Below are 13,770 nucleotides of genomic sequence, written 5' to 3'. Positions count from 1 at the left end.
ATGAAATGTTAGATTTTATAAATTATTTTATATAGAGTTGAGTCCTAGTCGTTGGACATAAAAACAGCATAGAAAGCTTTGATAACTGAGTCCAAAGAAGAACTTGAAAATAGCTTGCGTAGACTTCGCTGAAAACAAAGTCATAAGATTGCATGAAAGGATGGAAATCTTAACAAAAATAAAACAAAGAAAAGCATCCCATTTCGGATCTCAAAGTATAGATTTTTTAAAAATTTGATGTAATATCTGAAACTAAACTCTATTGAATACTATTGAAGAAATAGTGAACTTTACATACAGTAGAGAAGAATAAGTCAATTTAGGATTTGTGTAATACTAAGAAAAAAATGTAATTTTTGATAATGAAATACATATGTTAGCTTATAATCTTTTAAAGGATAGCTTAGGTCCTCGAAAAAGTGATTTAGGTCATATTTAGAAAGTAAAGCAGGTTAAATAAATTTAAATTTATTTTAGAATAGTGAGCTTTAGTATAAAGTTAAGTAAGTGAATTTTTCTCCACAAATAATTTCTTTATTAATAAATGGAATACATTTCTGCAGACTCTTGTGGTACGTATAAACCTATATTTAAGAAAAAGAAGTGCTCTCAGAACTTATAGATTTATTTTCAAAATTAATATACATTTTATCAACTTTATCAACTTTGTCAACTTTAAAAGATAAATGATAATTTAAAATTTAATATTAATATTAAAAGATTGGTTGATTTATGTCCATAAAAACTAGAATTATGCTTAAATATTATTCAATTGAAAGACACTGACGATCTTTTCCGTCAAAATTTTTTTTTTCAAATAATTGGTAATAAAAAATTAAAAATTTACTATGAACTACTTAATAAAAAGATCGTATTTTGTTGAAGCTGTTTTGAGCTAGTGCACTTAAGCACTTATACTTTTTTTTAACTCGAGGTTTTTTCAAAACCCCTCTCTATACCGTGACTAGATTAGTGTTTATCACTTCATCAGACAAAGCAATAATTGACCTCAGATCTGCATACCTCCCCGAGGAGCCTGTAACCATTCTGAGATTTAATAACGCGGTGTTGGTAAATAAATGCATATGACATATGGAAATAGTTGAAGGGAAAATGGATGCCCGGTTGTTTTGCTGACTTGGTGATTATAATTTATGCCCTTCTTAATTATGTCTTCTTCAGCCCGGCGTAAAATGGAACAACCGGTGTTTATAAGATTAAAAAATCTTGAGATTTCATTATAGCACTTAAGATTTAGGACATCAGTAGTAGACTTCTAATCACCTCGTTCTGTTATAACCATAATATCGAACTGATGAATTTATAATATGCATTTTTATTTTTTTTATTTTTTTCTTAAAAAAAGTTTTAAGAATACAATCTTTTATTCGATCGAAATGTTCAGATTTTTCTAAGTTTAAATTATTTATTAATTTATAAGAAATAAATTATTGTTATGATTTATTTATTAATTTATTAGAAATAATTAATTATTCTTAATTAATTTAACATTTTGAAAATAATAGTTAGTTAGTAACATTAAAGTATATTTACATAATTTATGAAATATATTTATAGTGTATAATTATAGATATATCCGTGTTAGCTTATACGGATATATCTTAATTCAACTTTGAACAGTTTCTTGATTTCTCCTATAGAACACTGTCTCTGTATAAATTATCAATATAAACAAGTTGAATAAAAATTGTTTATAAGTTTCATTGAAGAGGGAAAGTTCGTTAGATCAGTTATATGTTATCTACGATCAGCTTAACATCGGAGTACGATTCCAGACCGAAGACGTTAGTCTGTGCGATATTTCAATGTTATTGTTTACTCATTTAAAATATTCGTATGAAAACTCTCTTTCACATCGTACCTGCTCGTAACTATTCAGAACGGAATTCTTATTAAACATTCATCACCACTGCCAGGTACATTTGTAATTATTGAACTTCAAGTCACTATAAATGTGAGCGGATACCGTATGGATACGATGAGATCGATCGCGCACATACACACACATGATAACATAAGCGTAAAATAATGAATTGGACAGTCGTAGGTGTATTTATGATGCGCAACCCATCAGAACGCAAGCTCTACTTTTCACGCTTAAAAACGAAAGTGATCTTGGTGCGCAACGATTAGAGTCGATCTTCGCATTGAAGAATTGTCGCAAGGCATTACAGTTGGTGGTGACGGCTGCTAGCGGTAATACGGATTAAAAAAAGTGCTGTGATAAAAATTAATTGAAAAATATTATTTTTAAAAAGGTGATAAAAAGAAAAATATAATTAAAAAAATTAAAAATATTTCAAAAATTAAAATAAAATATAAAAAACAACAAAATCAGATTTTTTAATTAAATTAAATTAAACAAAAAAACCTAAAAATAATGACAGATCACTTATTAAGCGCAACTGTCGACGAACCGCCGGCGCTTTTATCAAATATTGCCGTAATCGCGCAAGCCGACGGTAGTAGTTCTTATAGTGATAATGATTATCAATCGGAAGCTGAATTAGAAAGACCTGTTCTTCTAGAACTCGGTACGAAACCTAACCCAACGGCTAGTCCATCTCTTGGTGCCTACAATTCAATTAGTGATTATCGTTTGAATATGCATCTTCAAGATATAAATAGCACACCTACATATTTAACAACACATTCCACTCCAGGATATGGGACTAATGGCGAAAATAGTACACTACCACTTGTTGCACAATTATCCAGCTTGTACACCAATCATTATGCACAACCACCCATGCCAACAACAACTACAATATCACCATTAGGTGCTTCAAGTTTGGCTTCAACCCTGTCATATACATCACATATACCGCAAACAGTGTCCTCTTGGCCAACAGCGGATATGGAAATGAAATCAGCAACGGAAGTTGTGCCACCACCTATGTACGTGTCTTATATTAATGCTAAGGAACACACAATTGCAAAGGATATTAATCCTTCATGGAAGGAGAAAGCTTTACAATTGGAAAAAGGTTTGTTCAAGTGATTGTAATTTATTTAATTTTATCAAATTTAAAATCCCATTAACTAAATGGACAGTAATCAATCGAAGAAATTATTCTTTTGCTTGACATTTATACATATAAAATTAATTTATTGGATATAAAATATTTTTAAAAGATATTGTCTTCATCATCTTAAAAAAAATTTTATTAAAAGTTTATGTTTGACTGAAGTCCTTTTCCAACATTCCACAGTTTCTTCTTTGATAGATTAACGGGCTTAAATTAATATTTATATAAATCAGTAGGATTGCAAATTTTCGTACCCTACATTCCCTTTGGTACCATTTCTACTATTTTTTACTTTAAATTTCTAATTCTATAATCATATATTTAATCAACTAAATGAGTTGGTTAGTAGAGTAGAGTAGTAGTAGAGGAGAGTAGAGTAGAGTAGAGTTTTGGCAGGGTACTGTGCAAGTGGAGTTTGTCCCATCTTTATTCACAATTTGTAGTACTAATGGTACTATTAGACTTTGTTCAGTTGAGAACTTGTTAGATTAAATTATCTTTTGAAAAATATCTTTATGAACAGAATTTATAGAATACTCGCACCTCATTAGCAAATATATGTATGGATTTTGTACGAAAAAGACAATTATTGCTGCATATTTAGAGAGATAATTGCGTTAGTGTAAACGTACTTTAACATAAAAATAATAAATGTGATGTCCTTGTTTTTGAAATATCATATATTAACTTATAAGTATCATTGTTTTCGTATTCTTCGGGTGTTTAGTGTTGTAAGGGGTAGGTAAGATTTAATTAGATTAACTAAAAAGAGGTTAAAAAAGAGAAAAAATTGCTAGGAATTATCACTATTTAAAACTTTTTCATTTTATTTTCAACATATCAATAAGACTATTATATTGGCTGTTAGTTAATCAAATGAGAAATCTACATAGTCTTCTGTGGAAACTTTGATATCGACAGATAATTTATGCTAATCTAAAAGATCCCTAAAGCGACCTCTAATCTACGATTGTTTCCATACCATATGACAGTCTATATTGACAACATATGTTTATAGATTGACGTTATTTTATTAAAGATTTAAAACCAAAATCTGTTGTGGCAATTATATAGCTATACTAGAAGTGAACTGAGGATGTGCTAAGCGTATATATAAACTCATAGAGGGTTTAACGATATTTATAAAAAAAATCCAATTATTTTTGTTTGTTACCATCAGTATTGACTTTCTATCAACAGGTCTTAACTGTCTACTGACTTTAATAAGATTTCATTTCATTACCTAACTGAGGAAAAAGTGAGATAACTAATAGATATAAAAAATCTCAGACTTGCTTTTGTTCCATTCGAATAAGATGTCCCACCAAGTTCAGATAATTTTAATAATATAGGTAATTTATGAAACGCCCTTTCTAATTATTTTGAATCTTTAAATCTTTTGGAATGAAAATGTACACATCTTTTGAAACATTTCATATTATATAAGTATAATTAAATTCCAGGGTTATATACAGAGTTATATATTTTGTAGTTCCAAAATCATACATAAAAATAAAACAGTTGTAATTGTGATTTCAATAGATTTCATCTAATTTGTGTATATTATATATACATATATAATATATTGTAAAATTTAAAACCTTAAATTAAATATGTATATAAGCCTTGGATGTACAGTTTAAAAGATGTCACAGAAATAGTGCTGTGGAATCTTAATGACGAAATGGATAATTCCTTTTACTTCAATATTTACTTAATTCCGTCTATAATTTCCAGTTAAGCATACGCCTTAATCTTTCTATATCAAATCCTGTTTGGACATGACATACCTATATTCACGAAATACATCACTTCTAATGTGATTACACATCTTCATCTTGCTTGACGTTCTAAACCGCGGAGTTTCCTGTCGGTTCCAATAAACTCAAATAATACGTTTGAAAAGAATTCAATAAGATATAACTTTATCGTAAAATAACTTTATTGTAAAGATATAACTTTATTGTAAAGAACTCGACTTTATTATATACTTTGCAATATAATTGTTATGTGATGGCTTTCCATCACTCACCACGAAAGCAAATTCAAAAAAGTTTTGAAATTGATTTTGAAATTTAAATGAAAACATTCTAATTTATTTAAGTATAACAAACTTCTATTCATAATACGATTTCTATAATAATCAGTAAACTATATAATCGCCATTAAAATTTTAGATTATAAAAAGACTGCATGCGATAGAGAACGTACCAGAATGCGTGATATGAATAGAGCTTTTGATTTATTAAGATCAAAATTACCAATATCAAAACCGAATGGAAAGAAATACTCAAAAATAGAAAGTTTAAGGTAAATACTAATTACTCACATCAATTTTAAATAATCGTGAAGACTATATGATATTTTCTTAATACAGAATTGCCATCAACTATATCAATCATCTTCAACAATGTCTACAAGAAGAAATGCCAGTGATATCGACTAATGGTGGCAATAGAATGGATGATTCAAGCCTTAATGGCACAGATTATTGCGATGATATGGATCCTCGTCGAAAAGCTTTTCCACCATTCCATTATGAACGCAAGAAAACAACATTTAAGTCCGACAGAAATGTGGATGAGTCACACTCTTATAGTAATGGGCTATGGACTGATAATGGTTACATACCTAATGGTCATGAAAAATGGGAATAAAGTAGTATAAATAGAGTAGAATAAATATAGTTAACCAAAGAAGAAAATTCCGCTTTACCTACATTTCATTGACTGAAGCTAAAAAAAGGGATTTTCAAGGATAAGTGCAATTTCGGTACTGAAAATATAATATATGTAGGTATATTATAAAAAATTAAATTTATATTTATATATACATATATAATTAGTAGAAATAAGTAAATATACATAATAAATTAAAATTGATAAAAAATACATTAATTATAAAATCTTTGTCGTAATTGAAACTAAAATAATAAATTTGATTTTTATTAATAAATATATTGTTTTTTTTAACGCCCGATATTTACTAAGAATGAAATCTAGTAATATTGAAAGACTTTCAATTGCTCATATAATTATAATAACAATAATAATAATAATAATATTTTTAACTTCGATGTATTAATTTCTTTAACAACAATTTATTTTGTTTAATGTCTTAGAAGGTATTTATCATTTAAAGCGCGTTTTTTTCTTACATTTGTAAATAAACAATTCTTGTCAATTAGATTATGGACTGATAATTCATAATATATTCACGATATGATATGCAAGCATATTTACATAATTGATATATCACCTTACTCATATCTTTAAAGTTGAGAGTTTTGAGATTTTACATATCTTTTATGGTAGAAACTATAATTATATTTCTATTTTCATTATCCAAGTAGGCAAAATTTTTACACAAAAAATAATAATAGCTGAAATTTAGATAACCCCAGAATACAATAACCCCAAAATATGGTAGGGGTAGAATATGATAACTTCAAATTATGATAACTCAAAGAAATGATAGATTTGAAATACGATAACCACAGAACACGGTAACTAGTAATACATGGAGTCGTTGTTAATTTTTGATCTGTGGATGTATTGAACATTCTGTATAATGTATTATAGCTTCCCTATTGGTTTTGAAAAATGTGCATTCCTTGAGTCATTACAAAATGAAATATATGGATTAGAGGACCGTTAGAGTTCTATACAATCACATATAGTAATTGATAAAGCAAAATTTATAGCTGATAAAGGCCAGAATGAGAATATATAGGCTAAACTGCGACCGGTAATCACATATGAGAGTGAAGTATGCCGAATAACAGAAAAACACACAAGCTTACAATAATTAAGAAGAAAGTGGTCTGATAGAAATAGAAGTAGAATAGAAAGAAAATTTTATATTATTTCGCTAATTCGATTTATAGACGGTGACACAAAGATGAGGAAACAAGAAATCTAAAGAAATAGAAATAGAAGAAATAGATCTATCTAAAGATAGATAAGATGAAACCCTGGATACACGCTTACGACATAACGAAGATAGAGATGTATTGACAGAGTTAAGGATGATGAATTAGGGAATTAGAGATACACATATGGAGAATGGTAGTAAGAAATTAGAATAATTGGATTAAACAATTATGAAAAGGGCGTACATTTTAATGGGCTGTCTAACCGTGGAAGAACAAGAAGATTACTTAAATCAGTTTTTATTGATAAATAAAATACAGGAATAACAAGGGTTTGAGAAATTTTGTTATATATTTGTTGTTAGAATAAAGAAATACGAGTATTAATTGTTTCAAATCACTTTAAATAATAACTAGATAATGATTATTAAATATGTTTAGGAAGAGTTTTTCTAAATTGAATTATTCTGATTATATGTTGCTGTTTTATAGTTGTTAATAATATTAAAATAATTACAACCATAATCTCTCTAATATTTTATAAATAATTACTCATTAATTATAAACGCTTTTGAGAAAAAACTGTTTAGTTTCTTATTCTAAATGAGAGTTTGTATAAGTTTAAAAAATACTGAAACTGTGGAAACTCAGTTAATTATAATTGTAATAATCAGTAAGTAAGTTTAGGTATAAAACAAGCATGTTGTTGCGATTATCAACACTTGAACAACTATTGCCCATAGTGAGACCTTTGAAGATGTCAAGAGGAATCGAGCTATAGTAAACTTTATTTCTAATATCGTGACATTTGCCACTGACCTTAAGCCATTTGGTGTCAAGCTAAAGTTAAAGAGATTACTGTGCTATTTGTTATAATTTTTTAATTCTAATTTGTTAAAAAGGATTAACAATTTTCGAGAAGTTAAATTAGTTAAGTTAAGTTAAGCTTAACTAGATATAAATTATACTTATTTGTGAATTTATCCAGATATTTGTGAAAGCATATAATAATTAATGCTTTCGGAAACCAGAGAGACTAGAATGTAAAAGAAAGACATTTTTAGAGGAATTTTGTGTCAGATCGAAACATACCAAAATTTCTAAGATAATCAAAGTATAAATTATTGAGTACTTTGACATCAGCAATCTGTTAAATAAGTAAATAATTGTCTTTATGTTTGTATTGTTTTTTACATAAAACGGTTTAAATATGTTCATATAAGGATATGAAATGCTATTGTATATTCGGTGATTCTACTATTGATAAATGTGTTTAAACAATAATGCGTTGTCTTTCACAATTTTATAGGTTTAATGTTGTTGCAATCGACATAATGTCTGCAAAAATATAAAATTTTAATAAGTTAAGGTTTTAGTTGTTAATTCTCATTTAAGTTTGTGAAAATAATTTAGTGATAAATGCAATTTATTTTAAAAATTATTGATAAAACAATATTGGTATTAAATAATAAAGTTTAATAACACTTTATATTATCAAATTCCGCTACTTTTTTAAGGACGACATTAATCTTTTGTGTTGTATTTTTAAATTCAATATAATATTTTGTGATAATTTATTCTTTAACACTCATATGTATTATTAGTAGAAAATGACATGTGCTTATTTAAAACAAAAGCAACATCCAATTATATTCAATAATTTCTTATAAGCATATATTTGAAATTATAAATTTTTATATGTACTGTTCATGAATTCAACAAATGTTATTCGATACTCGCTCCGCTGATAGCAACACTGCGCATTTAATACTCAAACAGAAACGTCAAAAATTTTATGTGTAGTCTCGTTTGTTAAGTGTTGTGTTCGTGTGTATTTAATCATGGTGTGTTATTTTATTTGATATTTTAATAGGAAAATTATTATTTAAAAAGAAAACAAAATATTTTTAGTTAAATAAGTGAATAAAATATATAAAAGTGATATTTAAACTTTAATCAAATAATGTTTCCCGCTAATAATTACGAAATTATTTCCACCGTGTAGTGTCTTGCGCATATAAAGCGTATAAAAAGCAACAGCAACGACTATTCTAATAACAATACCAAAGAATTGGCATAAAAAACAAATAGAACAAGGCGAAAATTTTGTTAAATAATTGCATATAAAAATAAAATAAATTTGTTGTTTTTAAAACAATAAACAAAGAATTTGCCGTAGGCTGCCGCACCACTCTCAAAATAAAATCTTGAGTATTGTTATGCAAAATTGTTTTTTGAAATACATCCAAGCATTTCTACCGGATTATATAGACTTCCATTTAGAATTGCAGCGCACAATAACAAAACAATAGATTACAATTACTTTTGTATGAGATTCTAATAGAGTTCTTGCTACTGTTCCATTAAAATCTCACTGCTCTAACAAAACAAACAAAAACTACGTAGAGCGCCAGAGAGTGCATGTGCGAAAGAGAGATTGCGTGAAGAGAGTCGAATTATAGGAACCAACCCCGCTCATTTTATCAAAATTGTTGATTTGTTTTGTTTTCAATTTTGAATGAATTGTTTTTGCTTGCATATTGTGTTTGCATTCCTTTCATTCTTGCAGGAAAATCGTTTCCCAATTTCACCAACAAAATCAAATTCAAAGTCATTCAGTTTGAGTTACGAATTCATCAAGTGAAGTGCATTATCTGGCATAAGTGCAGTCACAGTTTTTTATTTGCATTGTTTTTTTGTTTGCTAATTTGTTTGTAAATTAAAAAACAAAAACATAGTTTTTAAAAAAATAATATGTGTTTATTCAGAACTATTTTTTTAATAGAATAAAAAAAGCAATTACAATATCAAATAAGTAATATATTTTTTTTTTTATATAAAACGATTTACTACACGTCCTTCGGAGTTGTATTGTGCATTATTTTTGTGTTTCTTTAGACTAAGAACTACTTAATTCATTTATTCCAATTTCTTAAATTTCTAGAGTTGTCAACTTTTGTTATTCAAGTTCTGTCGTTTTTATTAGGGAAGAGTTAACATTTTCTTCGCGACAAGTCCTTCACTGGTTTGCATGGCAATGTTGTCGGAATAATGATCATCTATGTTGTTGATCTCATCTGCTGATCATCTGTGTTGATCTCATCTGCTGATCATCTATGTTGATCTTATCTGCTGATCATTTTCTAGTTATCTTAAAATATAGTATACGCTTTCATAAAACACGCAGTCTCTTTCTTTTTAGTCTATTCCTTCTAAAAATTTAGAAGAATTGCTGTTGCATATAGTCCTGTATTTTTCCATCTTAAGCGCCTCCTTTCATAGGCGACTTTTGATATTTGTAAGTATGACTAGAAATTGAGTCCAAACGAGTGCCGTAATTTTAGTTCACGGTCTAAGATCTTGTATACATGGTGGTTGATCGATATCACCCGTTATGAAGCCTTTCGTGAATATTTAATAAGAATTGATTGTTAAAATTTGTTTTAAACCGATTTGCCAAAAGTTTTGTATTTGAAGAATATTTAGGAAGATTTTTCAATTAAGCCATAACGCAAGTATTTCATGATATATTGTTCAAAATCAAATATCAAACCTTTTTTTTTAACATAATTGGAATTTGACATGAATTTTGACACCATCCAACAAAACTAGATATCTCTTCCACTATTTATCTGCGCTCTTTAAAAGTTTTGTAACACTCGTACGTCCTTGTTTTTGACAAAAGTACTTTAATTCTATTATCTCAGATATCTGTTTTATGAGTGTTCATGTATTTTCGAGAAAGATATAGGTAGTAACAACAATAAGTAGTTTAATTAAGATGAATAAAGATTCAGATAGACGGAATGTGCTTGTAGTTGAAACTTCTGCAATTCTTAAATAGCCATTATAATTTTATGTTTTGCTTGTTTATATATACAATATAAAAATGAACTTGTAATACAATTATGAAATAATTTGAAGCTTTTGTGAATATAACACTTTGTTTCTAATATATCTTATAAATGAAACTAATTCTAATCAATAATATAAACCCATGGATATACAGATAACAAATTTGAAGTCAGGGTTCAAAGCTCTATTAACTCAGTGATGATAACATTTAGAATAACCATAGCGAAACAAAATATTTCTAATCATCTTCTACTTTTTAGTATAATATTTTTTGATAGACTACTTATTTGGTTACTTAATTACAGCTTGTTATTAGGTTTCACCTGACACAGCATATCTCTCCAGGTGTCTGTGCTGTGTACGCGCCATTGTCAGAAATATCGTTATCCAATGAATGAATTATCTATTGATTGTTAAACTTACAATAAACGTTTCTCTTGAAAATTCCCAGTGCAGAGTCATCATTCGTTGATATCGTCCATGTGCCATACAGAAGCATAGGTTAGATGACTGACCTATATTCCAATTGCTTATTGAACCCATATTAGCACCTCTTGACAGCAGTAATTCTTTGTCTGATTTCCAGTTGTATGTCATTGAAAAATTTGAAAGTATAGTTACCAGTCATCGGCTCGGCCTTCGAGAAACGCACATTTTTGTCTGTAGCCGATATATAGGCACTTCGTTCTGTTACATTACTGCTTTTATAAAAATGCATTCAATTTTTCTTAATCCGATGCAACGATTGTGCAATTAGTTAGACTCATTTTGTTAATGTCATATTTATTGGTTCATCTTTCGGTTAATCTGTTCTGTCTCCAGCATTGTTTTCATCATAAATATTCTCCATAAATATGACATGCTAAGTACTGAAACTTTTTTATTTAAGCATTTTATTTATTTTTTTGTGAGTCAACATTAAAATTAATTTTAAAGTTAACTAAGAATAAGACACTGGACATCTATGTTCTTCGACCTAGTGCATTTAGAAAGTAGATCTTTGGGACAGATGCAATCTTTTTAAATTTTCTGCTTCGCGAACCCCTTTTCGCAGTATTAAGTGTTACGAAAACTTTGTCGTTATTTAATTCGACAGATGGAGCCCCATAAACATGACCTATGACTCTGTCAACTACTGCAACTTCATTTCCATGCATGCGCTGTACAGTAGCCTAGTAACTCCAAAAATACTATTTAGCGGCTAAATTTGTGATTTGTTTCTTTCGATTGTGACTTCTCCAGTCAAACAAAGTTTTGGACTTGAATTTTTGTTTGTTTTGGCGCAGCCGAGAGCGCGTAGAGCAAGAGCAGTCCGTAAAACACTCCCATTAAATCAAATATTTGTGAGCTGTTGAATGAATTGATTTGACTGCAATCTCCATAATCGAATTGTGGAGAGAATCTGAAATTCGTAAAAGAGCAAAGCTGTTGAGAGTTTGTTGTTTGCTTGCCTGCTTGCCGATTTCTGTATCTGTATCTGTATCTGTATCTTTTGCTGTTTTGATGTTGGGGCACAAAGTTCCGAATAAGTTGAACGACAACTTTGGAGCTTATAAGTTATAACAAAATAGCAGTTCCCGCACGTCGTAGTGCAAATTTGATTTGATTTTGTTGTTGTTCTAGAAGTGAATTGAATTCTCAATTGTTTGTTTAATAAATTTATGTTTCAAAATTTAAATAAATATTACAAAACAAAAAAACAAGAAGAAAAAAAACAAAGCAATCTTTTAATAAAATATATTTAAAAAATATAAAAAGCAAATAAATCTCAGCATAAAGTATTGTTTTGTTGTGGACGGACGTCAAAATTTGAACACTGTAAAAATATATTTTGTTCTTGCATATAGAGAAAAATATTTTGTGAACAGAATTCGGCAATTTCGGAGGCAGGCATGCGGCACGCCCTTGTACCATAGAAATGTTGTTGCTAATATTTGTTTAAATTCAACTCGCATCGCATAATTTTGCAAACGAAGTATATTTACAAAAAAGAAAGAAAAACATATATATATATATATACAAACAGAATGCGTTCTATTGTTTTTATATATTAAAAAAAATATTTAATACGATTTTTTTCTTGTTCTATAATTCCTAATAATCAGTAAACATACTATATATTTGGGTGGTATATGTTCGTTCGTGAGTCTTCCATGTTATATAAACATAATTTCCTCAAATATCTAAAATTTGTTGAACATTTCGATTAAGCGCAAAAAATAAGATACATTTTTACATGTTTAGACAATTGTTTATGAAGTGATGAAATCTCTTAGAAGTTGTAGAAGAACATCCAAAACCAAAAACAAAAACAAAAACAAAAAAACTACTTATAACATAATTTCATCATATACTTAATAATACAAAAACACAATAGTGTATACCAAGTATAATTCGCAAATCATAAGGTTTGTTCTGGAGGTATAGCCTCCGATTTATATATCCAAATGAAAATGGTTGATAAATCATCGAAGTTGGAAAAATTTGCCGCCAATATGAATACAACTGGCGCCGGTGGTATAACCGGCGTTGGCGGTTCAACTGCGGTGCAAAGTGGAAGTATTACTAATATGGGTGCCGGCAGTGGGAGTGGTCATCACCAAAATGGACAAAAACCTGTGCCAATGAAATTATTTGCTGCCTGGGAAGTCGATCGTACACCACCTAATTGTATACCAAGGTGAGTCAGTAAACTTATTAATTATATTCGCATGCTTTATTATTATTATTATTATTTCATACTGCAATTATTTGCTTTAAATTAGCATACATTTTTTAAATGCTTGACTGCGTTTTTATAGTACTGCGTTCACCATTCACGAGTGTTTATTCTTGGTTTTATACATAAATTTACACACAATGAAATCAATTTTTTCAGTTGTTAATAGGTTTGCCTTAAAATAATTTGATATGTGGAACCCAAAATGTTTAAATTTTTAACTTTAATTTACATTTCATATTAAAGTTCACACTTTGTACTCTCATAGTGATATA

At 28.6% G+C, this 13,770-nt stretch overlaps 2 protein-coding genes across 5 annotated transcripts in view; both read left to right on the top strand.

Annotated features, from left to right (window-relative positions):
- The first annotated feature begins 2,349 nt into the window (after nt 1-2,349).
- Nucleotides 2,350-5,849, top strand: LOC119681615. Its single transcript, XM_038094858.1, has 3 exons — nt 2,350-3,008; nt 5,228-5,360; nt 5,428-5,849. The coding sequence occupies exons 1-3, from the start codon at nt 2,402-2,404 to the stop codon at nt 5,705-5,707; spliced, it is 1,020 nt and encodes a 339-aa protein (XP_037950786.1). The 5' UTR covers nt 2,350-2,401; the 3' UTR covers nt 5,708-5,849.
- A 2,877-nt stretch (nt 5,850-8,726) lies between these two features.
- The window catches only part of LOC119673873 (phosphofurin acidic cluster sorting protein 2-like), a 62,967-nt gene continuing 57,923 nt past the window's right edge, over nt 8,727-13,770 (top strand). For all 4 annotated transcript variants that reach the window (XM_038084965.1, XM_038084963.1, XM_038084964.1 and 1 more), the window contains exons 1-2: nt 8,727-8,765; nt 12,882-13,456. In XM_038084965.1, the coding sequence (XP_037940893.1) occupies nt 13,224-13,456 (233 nt within the window). In that variant the 5' untranslated portion in view covers nt 8,727-8,765; nt 12,882-13,223. The remainder of the gene's footprint in view (nt 8,766-12,881; nt 13,457-13,770) is intronic.

This window comes from Teleopsis dalmanni, chromosome 2, assembly GCF_002237135.1.
Source record: "Teleopsis dalmanni isolate 2A chromosome 2, ASM223713v2, whole genome shotgun sequence".
Lineage (NCBI taxonomy): Eukaryota > Metazoa > Arthropoda > Insecta > Diptera > Diopsidae > Teleopsis > Teleopsis dalmanni.
This window is presented reverse-complemented; position numbering and strand designations above follow the sequence as displayed.

What these genes read in the sequence shown, in the direction of transcription:
- LOC119681615 (XM_038094858.1), top strand. Translation starts at nt 2,402, where the DNA reads ATGACAGATCACTTATTAAGCGCAACTGTCGACGAACCGCCGGCGCTT. An exon ending in AGCTTTACAATTGGAAAAAG is followed by an intron (nt 3,009 to 5,227) that starts GTTTGTTCAAGT and finishes TTAAAATTTTAG; the next exon opens with ATTATAAAAAGACTGCATGC. An exon ending in TCAAAAATAGAAAGTTTAAG is followed by an intron (nt 5,361 to 5,427) that starts GTAAATACTAAT and finishes TTCTTAATACAG; the next exon opens with AATTGCCATCAACTATATCA.